At 43.2% G+C, this 19,950-nt stretch overlaps 1 protein-coding gene across 17 annotated transcripts in view; it reads left to right on the top strand.

Moving 5' to 3' along the window:
- EHMT1 (euchromatic histone lysine methyltransferase 1) overlaps nt 1-19,950 on the top strand; it is a 90,323-nt gene that overhangs the window by 48,447 nt on the left and 21,926 nt on the right. For 16 of the 17 annotated variants that reach the window (XM_089534928.1, XM_089534935.1, XM_089534936.1 and 13 more), the window contains 9 exons: nt 787-969; nt 1,525-1,605; nt 1,915-2,061; nt 7,313-7,433; nt 9,318-9,449; nt 12,191-12,336; nt 16,020-16,163; nt 18,386-18,612; nt 18,878-19,045. In XM_089534928.1, the coding sequence (XP_089391054.1) occupies nt 787-969; nt 1,525-1,605; nt 1,915-2,061; nt 7,313-7,433; nt 9,318-9,449; nt 12,191-12,336; nt 16,020-16,163; nt 18,386-18,612; nt 18,878-19,045 (1,349 nt within the window). The remainder of the gene's footprint in view (nt 1-786; nt 970-1,524; nt 1,606-1,914; nt 2,062-7,312; nt 7,434-9,317; nt 9,450-12,190; nt 12,337-16,019; nt 16,164-18,385; nt 18,613-18,877; nt 19,046-19,950) is intronic. The other variant, XM_089534927.1, reaches the window with a different exon arrangement.

The following is a 19,950-nucleotide window of genomic DNA, read 5'->3' as shown; positions in this document are numbered from 1 at the left end:
CACCGAGACACTTCTGGCAGAGATGCCAGACATGGTTTCCTTGGCAGCTGTTCCCAGGTGGTGGAATTCCCTCCCATTTGTCCTTCTATCCCCAGGCAAAGACCTTTTTTATTCATGCAGGCTTTAGGCAACTGACAAGTTGCTGAGGAAGATGCTTTTTTACCCTGTAGGTACTATATTTTCTTTTATTCACTGGTTAAAATGGATGTCTTGAAAATAAATTGTTTCTAATTTGTCTGTGTTTTAATGTACTAACATCCAAAATCTAAAAGACAGCGATGCTTTATGGGGACTACTAAAGTGCATAAAATATATGTTGCAAGCTTTCAAGGCTTCATTAGCTTCTTGATCAGGCCAAGGTGTTAAAATCCTATAGGAGAAAGGAAATTATGATGATGTTATAGTCACATTCCTGCATGTTGTAAGGGCATTGTTGCTAAGTTGGTATGGAGGGATATCCTTGCCGGCAGGGCACCCCTCCTCTTGGGCTTGTGGGTTTTGGGAGACAAAGGGTCATAAAGTCCAGGAAATAAAATTTAAAATCCATTAGCAACTCAAAGAGATGCCTCCTTTGAGATCCAGGCTGTCTCCAATCAGCCTCCTTTATAGGCAGTGAACATTAAAAATGTGAGCTGCAAACCTAAGCAGCATTTTTGAGGCCGAAAGGTGGAATTACAAATAGTAGTGGCTTGCTATGTTTGGATGAACACTAGGATGTCAAATGTGGAAGGTGTGCCTAGAGGCTATTGATTCTGGTTTTTCGTTTGTCTGCTTGGGTATATTCAGGGCGAAAAGGGGGATGCCAGCCCTCATGTGAATGGGGAGAGATTAGACATAGACTCTGAGGAAGAGGACTCAGATGAACTGGAAGAGGACGACGAACGTGGGACAGACCACTCAGCTGCTTTCCCTGCAGAAGACAACCAAACGGCTAAAGAAGGGAATGTGGATGCTAGCAATGTCAGAAAGGTGATTTGGGGCCAGTGCTGCAGACAATATTTAGCTTTTATGCATCCAAACTGAGGTCAAGGATATGAAAAAGGCAAAGAAGAATTGATGCTGTGGCTCAAGTGACTGGGATGTTGTCCAACTGCACATAGCTCTAAGGAAAATTGGGAGAAAGGTATAAAATTTAGTCAATTTGAATTGGCCCTCTGTATCCATGGATTCAGCCAACCATGATTTGAAAATATTCACAAAGAAATTTCCACAAGCAAACTTTGATTTTGCCGTTTTCTATAAGGGATGCCATTTTATTACACTGTTGTATATAATGGGACTTGAGCACCCACAGACTTTTATAGGTCCTCCAGTGTGATTCCATGGTCAACTTCTGCTCAGCGTTGACTATAGAGTTGTGCTGGAGGGCTTAGATATTCCTAGAGAGGTGTTCACTCAGGTTAAAAAAATAAGTGGGTTTTTATTAGCACTTTCCCCACTTTCATGGGGGGGGGGGGTTGTGCCCCTAACCCCAGTGAATGTGGAGAGCCTGGTGTAAATTTGATTTTTCTCTGGCGGTTGCAGTTAGTTGATGGAGAATCTGAGGAGGATCAGGACTCTGGAGAATCTGCAGAAGAAGAGGAAGATGGTGACGAGTCTGATTTGGTGAGTTGTGCCCTTGGAGACCGTTTTTCCCCGTCTTCCCTTTTGGCACGCAGCAAGAGTGATGGTAAAAGGCGGCTGAACCCTCCAGGCCTTGTCTTGACTAAACTCCCGGCTGCGAGAGACTTAAACCTGCCTGCGCACGGCTTGTTTGTCCCGTTTTCCCCCTCCCCTTCAAACCTCAGGCTTACAACCAAATTGTTGGTTTGCTTTTGTGCCTCTTTTTCTTTTTATTTCTTTCAAGCAAAGCTGCTGACTCTTGCCTCTGAAATAATTTCTGTTTACAATGAAAGTTTATTGCTTTCTTGTCAGGCCTCAGCAGGGGTCTGCTCTTGGTTACCAGGTGCCAAGACAAGCGTGTGGTCCAGACAGGAAAGGCCAAGGCCGGAAGAAGCAGAGCAGACGCAGGGACGTAGTCCGGACACACATTGTCCAGGGCCAAGTTCTGCAGGAGGCAAGGCAAGGCACCAAGAGTCTGCTGTTGTTGCTGCCGCCGCCGCCGCTGCTATCGCTGCTGCTGTTAGTGACATGCTTCTCAGACTGATAGGCAAGCCCTTTATAGGCCTTAGTGTGCCAGGATTGACTTATGCCAAGGATGGGAAACACCAGGCTCTAGGGATAAATCCATCCCTCATGCGGCTCCAGTTTGGCTCTCCCCAGACAGCCATGCCCTCTTCCTTTATCTTACCATTCACTGTTGGTGGTATTATACAGGTCGAGTATCCCTTATCTGAAAAGCTTGGGACCAGAAGTGTTTTGGATTTGGGAGTTCTTTCAGATTTTGGAATATTGGCATCTGTGTTATGAGATATCTTAGGGATGGCACCTAAGTCTAAACATGACATTCATTTATATTTTGTGTATGCTGTATACACATTGCTTGAAGGTCATTTTGTATCCAATATTGGAACTAATTTTGTGCATGAAATCAAATTTGTATACACTTGAACCAGCAAAAACCAAAGGTGCCACTGTCTTAGTTACCCATGTGGACAAGTTTGGATTTGGGGATATTTATGATTTCTGAATTCCAGATAAGAGAGGTTCAATCTGTATTACTCAGCTTTTTTACTCTTCATCTTGCATTGTAAAAGGCTGAACTGTCTCTTTCAGTTATTGAAAGCAATAGTTTTTTGCTAAAATGTGCAGGATTTTTGGTCCCCCCCCCCCCTTTCTCCAAGGGCCTTCCCACCACTGGAAATGTTCTATAATGGAATTCTGTGCTTGGGCTGAAGGAAGTTCCCCACCCTTGGCTTATATGGTCAATGGCTGCTTACTTTGGCCTATATGGTGGCTTTGCACTGCAACACTTAGGCAGGTTAGTAGGAGAGGCAGAGCATCCATGGGGCAAGAGGTAAGGTGCTTGGGTCCTAAATGCCTACAAGCACACACTTCTCCACCTCTTGTTCTATTTCTCTCTCTTACAAACACATACACCCCATTTTTTGCACTTGCCAGAGCTTGGGAAAATTACTCATTGGACTGTAGCTCCTAGAGTCTCCAGCTGGCTGGAGGATCCTGTGAGTTGTATTTAAAAAGGGATTTTTCTAAGCTCTGGCACATGCACACCCAGATGTACCTACCCTCCGCTCTCTCCCTCCCACATAAATCTCTTATCTTTTATATGTAAAGTACTAACACACATACTTTTGGCAATACCCCTAACCCCATACATACAACAGAAACACCCTCCCCATTTACTTTTCTCAGTGCCTTACATTTCTGTTTCAAATGCCTTCAGATACAACCTTGGGCTTTGCTTCAAGTCATTCTTCCTTGAGTCAGGGTGAATCTATACAGTAGAAATAATGCAGCCTGACACCACTTTAACTGCCATGGCTCCTTCCTACAGAATCCTGGGACTTGTCTTTTTGTGAGGCACCAGCACTCTTTGGCAGAGAAAGCAACAACTGCAAATCCCAGGATCCCACAAGATGGCATTAAAGTGGTGTCAATTGTATTATTTCTACAGTGTAGATGTACCCTTTGAATAATGAGTACAGTACAAGATCTTACCAAATATATGTTGATCATGGAGTTAAGGACCAAGGGTCAAAGTCTTGCTTTGCTATGGAGCTTCTTGGCTTGCACTGGGGAAGTTGCTTTGGTATCATCAGTGATGAATTTTTACAAAAGTGGATTGGAGGTATTATGAATATATGTATATGTATCTCCCAGTCAGAGACCCAGACTATCATTGAATAAGATTTCCACAGTGCAGCCCTGTGTGTATTTACTGAGAAATAACTCCCTCTGAATTCAGTGGAAGTTTCTCATGGGTTTGTATAGGATTGCACCCAAGCAATCCATGCACACCTATGGATATTTGCTCCATTGTGCTCAGCAGGACATACTGCTAGAAAAAGTATGGATTATCTTACTAGGTTTGCAGCACAGTCTTATATGTATCCACCCACTTTGAAATCCCATTGATTTTAATGGGGCTTACTCCCAGTTAAATTTGTTTCATGGGGTGGGAATCATGCAGCCCTCCAAATGTTGCTAGACTACAACTCCCAGCATCCTCAGTCAGCATAGCAGATAGTGAGGAATGTTGAGAGCTAGCAATCCAAATCTAGAGGATGGGATGATGCCCGCTTCTAATGTATAAGATGGGAAGTTTAGTTTTTGAACATTTTGGCAAAATTCATTAACCCATCCCTCAATGATTAAAAATCAGGAATTCATTATGACTAGTAAGGAAAAGAAACCAATGACACCTAACATCAGAAATATGAATTATAAACAACTAACAAACTAGAACTAACAATCAACGTAGACCTTAAGATGTACAACAGTTAGATATTTTGTTACATGCTCTTAGAGACATTTTAATTGGTCATCTTGCTTTTGAAATGATTCAGTGGTTTTACACATGTGTACATTGGTGTACAGGTTGAGTATTCCTTATTCGAAATGCTTGAGATCAATAGTGTTTTGGATTTTGGAATATTTGAATATACATAATGAGATACCTTGGAGATGGGACCCAAGTCTAAACATGGAACTCAATTTGTGTTTAATACACACCTCATACACATAGCCTTAAGGTAATGTTATACAATATTTTAAAAACAATTTTGTGCCTGAAAGAAAATTTGTGTGCATTGAACCATCTGAAAGCAAAAGTATCTCACTATCTCAGTCACCCATGAAAAAACAGGTTTGGATTTTGGAGCATTTCAGGTTTCAGATTTTTGGATGGGAGATATTCAACCTGTATTACCTAAGCCATTAATGGAAAGTAATAACTACTTTTGTTTTGCAGTAGAATTCCAGTGCTGAAACATTGCATTTCTTTCTGAATTGCGGAAAAGCCGAGCTGTTAAAAATGCTCTGATAGTTTGTTGACAAGATTTCTAACAATTGCAAAAAAAAACCCTTAGTTTGATTTAGGATCTCTATCTTGGTTTAGAAGACTTGCCCAAGCGATAATCTGCTGATCTGGGTGTAACTGCAAGTGATGGGATTTGACCAAGCTTGGAAGTATCAGCTGAACATCTGAGGGTCAAAGACATGAGTTTAGGGCTTAGTTATAGTCCTGTATACTAAGCTTGAAGGATGAAAGGCATTGTGTCTGAATACAGCCACTTTTAGCATTTATAGCAGGGGTTATGAACTTCAGGCTCAGGATTGCACAGATTCACTAAGCCACACACACATTCCCTTCCTTAGCTTTGGGCACCATCGTTCTCCCTCCTCAGTTTGTCATCTGTCTAGCACATTTTGTGGCCTGCCATGTCTCTGAACCTTGGAACTGTAATATCTGAAAGAATATCTCCTTCCATGTGAATGTGATGCTATTTATCCTCAACATTTGAGACCCTTGTTCTATGTTCCACCACCAAATGAGCTTAGGTTGTTGGGAATGAAGTATAGGACCTTTTTTGAGGTGGGTTCCCAATCTCTGTGCTCACTTTTTGAGGGTTTTCGATTGATTTTCTTCACTGTCCGTCTTTCCACAAGCATTTTCTCAACAATTCCAACAAGTGAAGACATTTTTAGTTGGCTTAGCCAAATAAAAATTCCATGGATGAGCATTATGAGTTGATGAATGCTCCACGTCTGGTGAGTGATGGGGAGCCCATGTCCTACAGATGCACAGAAAGCCCTGTCACATGTTTTGACATGTACACTCTTGTTCCTGAAGAAAAAGGAAGAAGATTGAAGAAATGAGCTTCTCAAAGTTTCTGGGAAATATCGATGAATGTTGACTCACATCATCAACCCAAGACTGGTCAAGTTATTTTGGCAGTTGATGGAAAGGGTCCTACAAACGCCTTACCTTGATGATGATGATGATGATGATGATAATAAAAATTAAATAGTGACTGCTGACCTTTCACAGTACACCTGAGGTGACCGTCTAAGGCGGCCGGCCCTCTCTCTTGAAGTAAAGAATCCGGAGCTCTTTGTAGAAGCCAAAATGTCTCATTTGAAGCTCTTGTACTTTGGGCATACCATGAGATGACATGCCTTGCTGGAAAAGATACTAACTCCTGGTAAAGCTGAAGGTGGCAGGAAAAGAAGAAGGTAGCACTACAGGTGGATTGATTCAATTGAGGAAGCCAAGACCTTTGGAGGTCTCACATTTGTAGGGTTGAAGCCAAACTGATGGCAAATAACAACCGCACCTAGAACCAAGTACACATAACTTGGCGTCTGTCTTGTTTCCAAAATGTCAATTGATAGATGACTAGTATTTTCTTTTCTCCGATTCAGTGTGAGTTGTAAAATTTACCAGATATGATTATACACATCCAGGATACACTTGTGATATACTTAAATTTGGTGTAAATCTCTGGGTTCATTGCATCTCAACTGCCCACAATTGGTTTGGCCCTTTTAACCTGCTAACTGGTATTTTAATTTGTCATGGTTACGTTTAATTTTGTGTGTTTGTGTATGTGTTTCTGCTTGTTGGTTCTCCCCCCCCCCCCTCTGAATGGTTTTTAGTGAAATGTCCTATGAGGGCCTGCATGGATCAAAGCGTGGGGCAAAAATGTTACATACAAATAAGCAGATAAGCAGCCAGTAATGTTTTCACACTTAAGTGTTTGCAATATTTTCACACTTAAGTGTTTGCATTGACTAGCATGGTTGCATTGGATGTTAATAATAATAATTTAATTTGTTTTATTTATATACTGCTATTCCAAAGATCATAGCGGTGAACAGCAAGTAAGCTAATTAGCAATAATAACATGCAAAGTAAGGCATTAGGCAGAGTTGCTTAAATCGCTTAATGTATACCCAATTAGACTTCTCTGGGCATAGTGCTTTTTTACATTCAGACTTTGCTGTGGGGAAAGGCATATGTCAATGGTTCCCAAACATTGGTCCTCCAGATATTTTGGACTTCAACTCCCATAACCCATTCCAGTTGGGCCAACAGTTAAGAATTCTGGGAGCTGAAGTCCAAACCATCTGGAGGGCCAAACTTTGAGAACCACTGGCATATTCAACTAAGATGGTGGGAAGAAGGGTGCTTTTCTCCCACTTCTCCATGCTTTCAGAGCTTTTTGGTACCGCCCTGATGATAGATCTTTGGCCTACGGTGTCAAAATCTATGGTATTTCACAGAGCGGCAGTGTTGTGAAACGTCAGTTGTACCACTACCTTGGGGGACCAAAGGGCCACAGTAGCCTACAGTGTAACCAAGGATCAGGCTCCCTGTTTCCTGAAGCAGATGGCTCCTGTGGTTTTGCAGAGTTCCGAATCCAGCCTCAAGAAGAAGATGATGAAGAGGAAAGGGAAGACGGAGAGCCCTTGGTTGAAACCCACCCGGAAAAGGAGGCGGAGAAGTAAAAAGAAACAAAGCAGTACACTAGGTAATGGAAACGGGCTTGCCTGCCACCTCCCCTCTTTGGTCTTTGATCAGTAGAAACCTCCAGGGCTGGAACAGCCATAGGGTCTTCCAGCTCTTGTGGGACCCATTAGCCCCAGTCAGCAATCAGGGAATGATTGGCATGGTAGCCTGACAACACTTGTATTACGGGGCCAACTTCAGCACCTCCCTTGTCCCCTTCTCTGTGTTCAACCCAGAGGCCAGCGAAGTGTGCAGAAGGGAGTCAAGAGGTCTGGTATGGGAATTAGAAACTAAGGTTCATCTTCCCCCTTGTCCTCTTGTTATTCCTCCACCCCAAAAGTGGTTCTTTAGGCAAAGCAGATACATCTAGGGATCAAAGGTTGGAGGCACTGCTTTTTCAGTTAGTGTTCCCAAACGTTTGTGTTGCCCAGGTTGCTTGGACCTTCCTTTCCTGGGCTCTGAAGAACTGTTAGACTCTCTGAATTTTCTCCCTTCAGATCAAGGAAAGGAAAGCTTTTATTTGGCCTTCTAGATACTGTTGGCCTCCAGCTCCCCCATCATCTATGACCATTGGTCATGCTTCTTGGGGCTGCTGGATGTTAAGAAGATGAGAAAAATCTGGTGAGACAGTTATCCATCCCTGGATAGAAGAGGTTGAATCCTCTGTGGGCCAGAAGTGATAACTTGCTTTGATGTGCAGAAAGTCATAGGGTGAATGCCTTTGTCTTTATGTTCAACACAAATAGTCTTTTGGCTTTTGCTTCCTCTAGATCAGTGATTCTCAGACTGATCCGCCAGACGTTTTGGACTTCAGTTCTCAGAAGCCCTAGGAAACTTGGCCAGTAGTCAAGAATTCTGGGAGCTAAAGTCCAGAACATTTGGAGGACCAAAGTTTGGGAATCACTGCTCTACATGAAAGTTCTCTATGACCATTTTGATTTCTCTCTTGTTTGGCCTTGCACTGAAAGGCCACCCTCCCTCACCACCATTGCCAGTACTCACCAAAACAACATTTAGGTCTGTGCTTGGTCATGAGGAGCCGTTCCAAGGCTTTCCTTTCTGTGTTGCATTTGGCTAGCAGCAGCAGTAAAGAAATTGGTTCGTAATTGACAGAGTGATCAAAGAGCCGGTAGATTCCTTGAACACTTTGCTGGCCTTTATATACAGTTAGTTTACTTCTTGGCTGCAGGGGTTGGGGGGAAAAACCCAAAATTTGGGAGTCTTGATTGGTAGGAACTTGTGTGTAGGACATGCAAACAGCCAAGACGCATGGACTAATCCCTGTTAGAGATTCATACATTAGTTTTCATTAGCAGACACCGCCTTTGCTCAGTGAAGGGTTGCGATTGGCACTTCTGCATTGAGCCAGCTATCTTCTTCCCTCTTCCTCTCCTTCTACAGTATTGGCCTTTTTAGCATTGCATGGAGATCTCCAGTCTTTTGTATCTGGGTAAGAAGGGAGAGGTTCCTTGCTCTTTCTTCCTTGCTCTTGCCATGTACAATAGTGTTGCTAAATGCATTGCAGCGGCAGACAGAAGTGTCTGAAAGGGAGGACTTCTCCTGATTGTGTTCCTGGTGTTGGTGGCTAGTACCTTTAAAAAAAAAAGCTCTTTAAGAGGGGGTGGAAGCTTGCTTGATCCAGCCACAGAAGGGGAAATAGGGCTCAAAAGATCATTTGGCCCAGCTGTTGTGTTGCAATGATGCTCTCTGCATCTGTATTTACAGATCCCTCAGCATTGTAGCCTGCATATTGTCTGCTAAGAGATGAATGTGGCCTTATAGAGAAAGGGAGAGAGAGGAGAGAGAGAGAGAGAGAGAGAGAGAGAGAGAGAGGGAGAAACACGTAGACATAGATGCATAGTTCTTTCTCTGGCTCTATAAATATGTGTCTATATTTTCCACCCAGGTCCTGAAGCCTATAAGCCACCTTTGGGGAGCGGAGAAGGACCCAGGCAGGAGAGCAACATGGAATACATGGAAGTGTCCCTGGATTCCTTGGATCTCCGAGTGAAGGGAATTCTATCTTCGCAATCAGAAGGTGAGTGTCAGCTTTCTAAATATGGCCATGTACCATTTTGGTTCTTTGTTTCCTTGGATTCATTTCTCTGTATTAAGATGATGCCCCCTGGTGGCTGCTAATACAAGAATGAGAAGAGGCCAGGCGTTGCTGAAAGAAGAGTGATGGAGGAGGCACAGGTGGATCAAAAATGGAGCAACCAGCAAAAGGAAGACCTAGGGACCCCCTTTGGCCCTGTCTGGTGGGGAGGAAGGGGAGGTGACGAAAGGAATAAAACTATGTCTGCCTTCTCCTGGTGGGAATATTTTGTTGAGCATCAAGGGTTAAAACACTTCCAAGTGCTGTGTGCTCCTTCTAGACCTTTGGGTGGACAAGGATTTGTACCTTGTCCATCATCCGTCTCCCTATCTATCTATCTGCAGTGGGCCCTTGATATCTGCTGGGGTTTGGTTCCAGGACCCCACGTGGATACCAAAATCCATGGATGTTCAATTCCCATTAAATACAACAGATAGTAAAATAGTGTCCCTGACATAAAAAGACAAAATCAAGGTTTGCTTTTTTGGAATGTATACATTTTTGGAATATTTTCAAGTCATGGATAAAGAATCTGTGGATACAGAGGGCCAACTGTATTTATTATTTATTTATTTATTTATTTATTTATTTATTTATTTATTCATTCATTCCTTCCTTCCTTCCTTCCTTCCTTCTTCATCTACCCTAAATGTCTACGTTCTCCTCTTCCAGTTTGGGGTTTTCCCCACTGAATCTTGGGCAGAGGCACATGCTCAAATGCCATAAGGGTTTTTTAAGGCAAGTTGAAGGTGGCAATAGGCTTGAGGCCCATTCTGCAAAAGCAGGTGGAGAAAGCCAGGTCTTGTCCTTATATGAATTCCAGAATGGGTACAAGATTCCCCTTGTGTCCTCCACCCTTTAGGTGCAGGCACACGTGAGTAACATCGTTCCTGGTTTGTGCATGTGAAGCATTCATCCAGCGAGACTGCACTAGATTTAGCAAACTCAATTTAACGGCGACCAGTCCATGGCTGCTTGAGGACTTACTAAAAGTGATATGGAGGAATCTCTCCTCCCACTAAGCTCCCCTTTCCTTTCCTTTCCCTTCCCCCATGGCTTTTACCTCTGGAGGGAAGCTTGATGAGAGAAAGCACATTGATTTCAAGAACTGCCTTGGCACCAACGCTGTAGCTAGTGCATTGATTTCAAGTGGCATCTGCTGCAAATCTGCTTCAGGAAACAAGGGAGGCAGTTTAGCTGTTTGCAACAGCTGAGGGTTTCTGAATCAGCCAAGTGCAAACAGTGGATTCCAAACACCAGATCTAGTCCTGAGCACAATTCTTGGGCTCTGGTTAAAAAGAAAAATGAATAAATAAAAGATTTCTGCTGTGAGCATTCCTGACTTTTGATGCTGTTACCTTGGGTATGACAGGGGCTGAAACCTAAAATACTGGTGGTGGGGATCAATGGGTTGGAGAGATCTGGAAGGTCATATTGAGAGAAGTGAAGTGAACTTTATTGCTGAAAGCTACAGACAGTCACAATTCCATGTATTTTGTCTGTTCATATATACATATATAGACAGAAATAGGAATCTAACCGAACTTGGGCAGGTAGACTTTTTTATTTTTTAACACAACAAAGAATCTGAAAGGATGGGTTTGTTTTCACCTGACTACACTACAGGAATCAGTGTTGACTTTTTCAACCTCAAGATAAGCCTAAGTCTTCACCACTTCTTTTTTTGCACGCTTACTTGGCTCTGAATTTGTCATTTCCCAATGTTTCTCCCATAAACTGTCCCTGAATCCCAATGCTACAGACAGGATTTTCTGACTAATAACAATTTTTAAAGACTCAAATGCCTGGCATCCTTATCCATTAAAACCTTTATTCTGTGTGGGTTTTTCTTTTTTTACTTTATTAATTTTGAAGCTATTCTCTTTTTTCTTTCTTCTCCTTCTCCATTGGAAATCTTGCCAGGGCTGGAGAGAGGGAATAGATGATTAGCAGTCTGCAAAGCTGGCCAGAAATGCATGGTGGGTAGGAGGAGGGAGATTTGTGATGGTCACAATCCATCCTCTTTATGAACACTAGGAAATAGGCTGCTCTCAGGCCTGATTTCCTTTAGGAAGGTTGTGTATCTGCCTTGAAAGGATTGCATATAGATCCACAGTGGGCTCATGTACATCTGTATGTAAGTCTCGTGTCGCACGCAGCACCCATATTTTGCAGATCAAAGGTTCAGCTGGGCCTATAGCCTTGTCTTTTCCTTTCAATACAAGTCTTTCTTTAATTTCCAAACTCAAGGGGTTGCCTGTTGATTCCTAAGTGATTTTGAAAACAAGCCCGGTGATGAGCACTGCCAGAATCATCCTTTTCCTTGAGCTTTATATCTTTTCCATCTTGTAAAACTGGAGGAGGACTGTGTAACCTGGGTATGTTGATAAGTGAAATAGGTGTGAGCCAGAGCACAAAGTGTTTTGGATAACCTTGTTTGCATAAGATTGTCTGAATAGCAGACATTCCAACACAGCCTTCCTCTGTTGGGAAAAATAAAAGGCTCGCAGCGTACAAAAGGTACTCTTTTGGAGCTATAATTCCCAAAGTTCCCCAGCTGCTGGAGGATACTTGAAGTTAAAGAGTCCAGAAAGTAACATTCCTGTGCGCTTAGTTTAGCATGTTTCTTTGTGGCTGACTGCAGAATGAGTGATCAGCTTGCTTCTGTTCTCTGTTTTCTGCAGGTCTCTCAAATGGCCCTGAAACAGTGGAAGCAGACAGTCTTCAGGAAGTGCCTCTCTGTAGCTGTCGAATGGAAACGCCCAAAAGCCGAGAAATCACCACGCTAGCCAACAACCAGTGCATGGCAACGGAGAGTGTGGACAAGGAGGTAATGTTATTTCCCGTCTCAACAGAACCCCCTCCCTGTTGTTCATTGTAAGACTGAGAGTGGACAAAACAAGGTAGATGTGAATCCGGAGTGATTTGCAGAAGACTGCCAAAGATTTCTGACTCCCAAATGTTTAACAAGAACAGTCACACGGTGATGAAGAAGGTTTTTAGGGAGAAGGTGCTGAAATGAATGCTGCCCAGCTCTTCTACACAGAAAACATTCCTGGGTTTATCTCCTTTGAACCAGGCTCTAGCTCAGTATTTCCAAACTTGGATCCTTGAGATGCTTTGGTCTTCAAAACTCCTAGAAGCCGCAGCCAATTTGGTGAACAGTCAAGAATTCTGGAAGCTGAAGTCCAAATCATCTATCTAGTTCTTTGAGTTCTATTAAAAAAAATAACAGCATGAAGTTTGCCCAGACCTCTTGCAAGTCCTCTTCAAGGTGGCATTTATAGGCATTAACTGATATGACACTCACCGTGGTGGGCATCATAGTCATGTGCTCTGGTGAACATGAAACGCTTTTGCCTTTCTTCCAGCCTTCAGTCAGAGTGGCAGGAGAATTTCTGGAAATGCATTGTGCTTTGGTTGTACTTAGGGGTATAAAACAACAAGGACCCTATCCTAGCCCTTTCTCCAAAACTGTAGAGAGGTTTCATGCTGCATTTGGCACAAATGTAGGGTTCCCAGTCAGATGATGATCCAGGCCTGACTGCAGCGAGGCAGCTGTATTGTGTGCTTTGCCAAGAAAGGGGACTTTATTGGCATTTCCCATGAAATTGTGTGCCTCTCTTTTTCCTTGTAACAGCTGTGGAAAATGTTTTGAGAGTAGCTGTTCCATGGGAGTTGATCCTTGGCTCCAATTGATATGTGGAGCTCAGGGGCAAGAAGTGTGATCCCAAGTGCAAGAAAGCACTCCAAGTTGGCTTATATCAGTGTTAGAACTGCAATTCCCAGAATCTGGCTATACTGGCTGAGGGATTTTGGAAGCCGTAGTCCAGAAAATTAACTTTTTCTTGATACCTAATGATTGTCCATGGAGAAGGTTCGTAGGAGACGGCTCACCTTCATTCATTCATTTATTCAGTCGAAGTATTTATAAATAAAAGTGTTTGCTATCCATCAAGGTCCTCAAAGTAACATATAGTCACATTCCAATATAAAAACAGAGCATTCTTTTTAAAAAAGAGAGAGACTAAAAGTAGTTTTAAAAGCCAAATCTCCTACCAACTTTGACTGCCTGTTTGGAAGGCCAGTAGGAGTGGAACCTGCCCCACATCCATTTGGAAGTTTTCACTGTCAAAGTCTTGCAAGAGAGAAGGCCACGGTGTATATATTTACGTGCTTGTTCTCTTGGGAAAGGTGGGGCACAGAACAGAAGCCTCCATGGAAGACCTCAAATTCCTGACAAGCTCATAAGAACTGTAGAAGAGAGAAGCACAGTGAACGAGAGGAGAAGAGGATAATTAATGGATTAATTATTAAGAGGGACAGTGAGAGTGGAAGAGTGCTTACAACATTAACTGTAGATTAGTAACTGGAGGAAACTGGGGAGCAGTCCATGAAGGACAGCAAACTTGGGAGTCCAGCTTTTTTTGCTAAAAATGAATGCAACTTCTCTTTTGTTTGCATGCTTGCTTTGCTTGGTTCTGCGTGTACATACAACAAACAGAGCACAACAAATTTAAATGGGACGTTGTACAACGGGGTGGTTGGGAATAGAGATATATTGGGTTTGGCGTTTTTATTTTGCTTTGTTTTGCCTGAGGTCCTGGGTCAGTCTCTGCTCTTCAGGAGATCCCTGGTGAAAGCTAGGCCTCCGCTATAGCTTTCCTTGACCTCTGATCCCGCATAATATGCCTTGTCCTCGCCTTATCTCCACTTCCCTTCTCTCATCTTTGCTGCAGTCTTTGGCCACTAGTAGTTCTGTCACCCAGCGAATTTCTCTGAGGCTGCTGCGGATTCTGTTTCTTAAGCCAGCTGCTACTGCAGACACCCCTGTAGTTTTTCAATTAGCCACTGCTGGACTAGCCAAGCTTTAATGAGTGCCTGTGGTCAGGAGATAACTGGTAGATTCTTCTCCTGCGGGGGTGGCATCGCATAGTGTCTCCTCGGGGTGATAAAACAAGGTCAAAGAAATCAGGCTAACTTTTTGTTCTCAGCTCACCCTAGCTGGTGATGACCCTGATGATGGTTTTTGTCTGCTTAGCAGGAGTCAAAAAGGAAAGCAATTCCTTTTTGTTTGAGAACCTCAAGTGGCAGCGTTTACTTTTTAACTGTTGTTATTTTTATTTGCCATAGCTACATTGTCCTGTTTAAAACATGGCTACTTTTTGAGGTTGGAAAAACACTCCACATTTTTGGGAAGGCCATGGGCAGCCCCCTCCCCATGCCAAAAGCAAGATATTAATATTTCGGTAGTAAAATGAAGTGGGTAGGTGCCAAAAGCAATGTATTAATATTTCAGTAGTAAAATGGTGTGAATCCTAGGGTTGATTCACGCATGGCAGTCATTGCTATATGGCGCCAACATCAAGCGATGGCTTCGCTGATGAGCTCTTTTGGATGGAAAGACATGATATTTGGATATTGTTTTTTCTCAAATTCATTGCTCTCCATTTAAGTTTGCATATTCAGATGCTAGGTGTGAAATGCAGAGAAAAGCTGTGACATAGAAACGTGTGTTAAACAAGAGTCTAGTTCAGTGATTTCCACACTCTGGTCCTACAGGTGTTTTGGATTTCAGCTCCCAGAAACCTCAGCCATCTTGGCCAATGGTTTGGGATATTGGTATGGTTTCCTTGATGTGACAAAACAAGGCACAATGGCAGACTCCTTCTCTAAGACTAGCTGTGTCTGACAGTTTGGGCAGAGGTGCAAAGGCTCCTCTAAACCCAATTTTCACATGGGCATTGGGGGTCCCACCTTTTGAGGAAAGAGCAGGGAGTCTTTAGGACTGCAAAATCAGGAGCTGACAGATTTTTTTGAGCAGAAAGAATCTTTCTTCTGTTCAGTGTTCCTTCTGAGGCATTGAATGAGCCCATGTTCTGTTTTAGGTGGCTGAAAAAGACACATGGATGTGATTCAGTAAACCTGAGACTAATAACATCCAAAATCCACAAAACAGCAATGCCTTTATTAGGACAACCAAAATGCATGATGCAAGCTTTCAAAGCTTCACTGGCTTCTTCATCAAGCAAATTTGTTAAAACATCGAACAGAAGAAAGAGAAGAGGTGGGAGGGAATGATAGTGTTGGAGTCATAGGTCTACATTTAGTCAAGCTGTTGTTATAGTTCTCATTTAAGTGGGTTTGGGGATCCACATAGACAGGCCATTCCTATTTTTGGCCATGTGGGTTCTGGGAGACAAAAGAGTCACATAAAGTAGAGGAAATAAAATTTGTACCCCATTATCAACCTGAGTGGGATTTCGAAGGTGTGTGTGATTCGCTTTGGTGAAACCACAGCACTGAAACATCATTTTTGTTGTTGCTGTGAAGCACCACCAAGGCTGACTGGGTACACATATGAATTGCTGCAAGAAAAATCTGCTGGTATTCTAATGCCATGTGTGAAATTGCTCTCAGTGTGCACAGAGTGGCAGAAGATCTCCCTCTCCGTTCCCTCCTTCTCTCATATTCTTTATCCAAGAATGTATTTTCTTTTCCTTCCTTTTCCAGCTTAGCCGATGCACAAACCGAGTGCTGAAATACGAGCTGATGCGCCCGTCTAACAAAGTCCAGCTCTTGGTGTTGTGTGAGGATCACAGAGGGAGGATGGTGAAACATCAGTGCTGCCCTGGTTGTGGCTTCTTTTGTGCAGCGGTAAGCCTTCCAGGCTCTGTGGGTGCGTGTGTTTGCAGACAGTTGAAGGATGGAGGTGATGTCTTTTAAGGACTGTCACCTGTTGCTTTTGTCCCTCCTCCTCCTTTGATTTTTTTTAAATCTGTGAAATGCTGAAGGAGATCTTCCTAAACTGGTCCAGAATCTCCTTCAATTGCAAGAGATTTGTGCTCCATAGGACTTGGATGTTTACATGCAATCCTATGGATACACAGGGCAGGTGATTCCCACAGCAAGGGCTTAATCTTACATGGCATCAGAATCAACGGAAACTGGCCTTGCAGAGAGAAGAACATGGTTTTAAAGAGCCTTGCCTGTCCTGTTCTCTGTCCATCATCATTAACAAAGCCAATCCATGTACTGTAGCCACTGTTAATGCAGGGGTTGGCAATTGCAACAGATCTGGATGCCAGTTTTCTGCCCCTGCAATCATCTGGAGGACTCAGGGGCTGCCAAAAGTGCCAGGAAACTAAAATGAAAAACTGGAAGCAGTTGGGGATCTAATTCTAGGTTTGGAAAACTCTTTTTTTTAAAAAAGTGTTACACATCCCAGAAGATCCCTGTAATCTTTTTAAAAGGTGAATTGCAGCTGGTGGGAGTGTGTGCTTTCTGGGAAAGGCAATTAACCCTTTGTGGGGTGGCAGATAAATGGCAGTCAGAGGAATCTGGAGGGACTGAGGGCCAGAAAAAAGCTGTGGTGGTGGTGGACACATGACGCCTTAGGTCCTCACTTTGCCTGTTTTGGCCCCAGAGTCTCCATCTAAATATTTCTGGGAAGCTCACAAGCAGGACATAAGCACAATAGTTTCCTCTATTCCTCCCCAGAAACTGGTCTTGAGGTTCAGTGTCTCTGACACCGGAGGTAATGTACGGCCATTGTAATTACTAGCCATTGACTGACTTCTCCTCCATTCATCTGTCACTCTAATCCATTCGTGGAGCCATCTACAGTGGCAGGCGCCACTATGTCACTATGATAGCAAATTCTACAGCTTCATTGAGGGGCAAAGTTTTGGGAATCCTGGTGCTGTGTGTTGGACCACTTGTGACTTAGAAATCCCAAATTGCACAGTTGGGATAGCACCAGGGATCATTTGGCTACTTCATTACAGCTCTCTCTGTCTCAAATGACACATGTTTGTGGCTGGCATTGCTAGACTGACAGATGCCACACTGGCCTTTTCTGGTCCATGCATATTTGGTTCAAAGCCAAATGTTATCAAAGGGAACAGCTGTATGTTGCTGTGTCATGTGTTAATGGCTGTCATGGCTTCACATCCAGTACTGGCCAGGTCCTTTAACTGGCATCTTCAGAAACATCTTGTTCTGCAGAAGCTATCATTGAAGGATGAGGAAGCATCCCCAGATTTTATACCTATTAGCTGGTGTGCCTCATTCTGCCAGGTTAAGTGTGCCAGATTTTTTAGTGGGTTAATTGTGCCAGCTTCCTGATTAGACAGTGGAGTTGGTAACTCTTGTCCTGATAGTGAGCTTCCCACAAGTCACTGGTTCAACTGGTGTGAACAGAATATTGAACTGGATACATCTTTGGTCTGATCCAACTTGAGTAACTAATACTCAGATGCATAGTGCCTTGAACATACCTGGTCCTCATGACTACAGGTTGAGTCTCCTTTATGACAACCCTAAGGCGAACTCATTACAGGGTTTTCTGGTGCTGGGAGTATGTGACTTGCCCAAGGTCCCCCAGTGGGTTTCCATAGCCAAGCAGCGAAGTGAACCATGGTCTCTAGGTTGTGATGCATAAATCTCATCATTTTTGCTGTCAAAATGAATTCTTTCACTTCTTAAAAACCTGGGTTATGTCTAGATATTCATGATCAGAGAGAACTTGCTACACCCCATTGAAGTGGAAAGGTTAGAGATCTTGTGGACTAAAAGTGCCATTCTGGATAATTTCTCAGCCCCCAAATGGTGTCTGTTTTAATGTACCTCTGGCATGTATATATAGATGTGTTGTATGTTCATTTTTAGTTCCTGAATGAATTGCATCATGGAAATCAATAAGAATTGGATGGCAAATGTGTGGTTGTCTGGACACTATTGGATTGTAGCGTCCCACAGCCTTTGCAAATGTAGTCAATGGCGAGGGATTATGGGAACTGCAGTTCAACAAAATCTGGTGTTCCTTGTCTCTGCTGTTAAATGTATGAAGATTTCCCTCTTTGCCTCATACTCTCCAGGGCACATTCATGGAGTGCCAGCCAGAAAGCAGCATCTCGCACCGGTTCCACAATAATTGTGCCTCTCAGGTCAAAGGCATGAGCTACTGCCCACATTGTGGAGAGGAGGCCTCCAAGGCCAAAGAAGTGACCGTGGCAAAAGCGGACACAACCTCCACACTCTTGCTAAACTATGAGCAGAAGAAACCTGGCACCTCGGAAGGAAGAGCAGACACAACGACAGGAAGGTAAGTTCCAGGGCTGGTGTCACTGGGCAGCTGTTGAAGCCCACAAATATATGCAAGTACAGGTATTCCAAACCCCCCCCCCCAAATCAAAAACACCTCTGGTCCCAGGCATTTCGGAGAAGGGAGACTCAACCTGTGTTTGCATACTGAAAGCCAACATATTTTCTTTGCTTGAATCAAAACTGATGTTGACTTTGTGTGTGTGTGTGTTGCATTTATCTCTGTTTCTCTGTTTGCTTCTTTGGTTGGTTGTTTTTTGTCACAGCGGGACTGGAACGCAGGCATCCGAAGAAGGCAGGTCTGAGAATTCATCTGCTGAGGGGTTTGACTTGGCTGGGACGTCTTCTTTTCCAAAACCTACCGCGCCTGGTCTGTCCCAAGGGCCTGTAAAAGAAACTTTAGAAAGCGCCTTGATTGCCCTGGATTCGGAAAAGTAAGCATGCGGGTTGGGAGTGTTTTTGTGGGGTTTTTGGCTATGTGGCCATGTTCTCGAAGAGTTTATTCCTGACTTATTCCTGTGCATCTTCAGAGAATGCAAGCCAGACATATTCTCCTGTGTGACAGTCCATTCCCTATTCCTTGAATCCTGGTTGTACCCCTTTTTTCCTGTTAACATTGTGCTTCCATTGAACATTTTCAGCCCTCATGTAACTCTTTCGGGGTGGTGGGTTGAGGGAAACTCTCTCAACTAAACCCCATTAAAGATTTAGTGCATGGGGATGCTGAGAGTCTCCATTTTGTGCAGTGAGCACTGCCATTTTGACTACTTTTGGATTGGTGCTCGCCCCTCTTAGTGTGGAAAGATCTTCTAGAAAATTTCCCAATGCTATAAGTGTTATTAGATTTAGCAAGTTTTGTCTTGAATGCTTGTACTTGTGACTGATTCAGAAGGGATTCTGCAGAACAGATACAAGTTGAGTAGTGCGTTCATGTGTTTGTTGGGTTTGTCTTTGCTTGTCGCCTTAGAATAACTAGAATTTCATATCCTATCTTTAACCTATCTAACATGATTGATTGGAGTGCAGCAGCCCAGATAACTGTGGCTAAACATTTATATCTGGATGGTGTGAAACATTTCCCACAGAAAAATATAGCATCAGAAGATTTTCAACCCCAGATCTCTGTTTATAAGAGCTGACTCAACCCTAAAGAAATCATGGCCTTGAGTTTGCAAGACCTGGGGAGACCTGTGAATAACAGGATCTGTTGGAGGTCTTTCATTAATCCCCATAAGTTGAATATGACTTGATGGTACATAAGAACACATCAGAGCATTTTGCCTAGATTGGACTTCTATATTCAGATGTTTCAGTCGCTACTGTTTGTGTATGTGAGAGA

Source organism: Sceloporus occidentalis, unplaced genomic scaffold, assembly GCF_023333645.1.
Source record: "Sceloporus occidentalis isolate IW3139 unplaced genomic scaffold, rSceOcc1.0.p SCAF_8, whole genome shotgun sequence".
NCBI lineage: Eukaryota > Metazoa > Chordata > Lepidosauria > Squamata > Phrynosomatidae > Sceloporus > Sceloporus occidentalis.
Note: the sequence above shows the minus strand (reverse complement) of the source record. Positions and strands in the feature narration are given on the sequence as shown.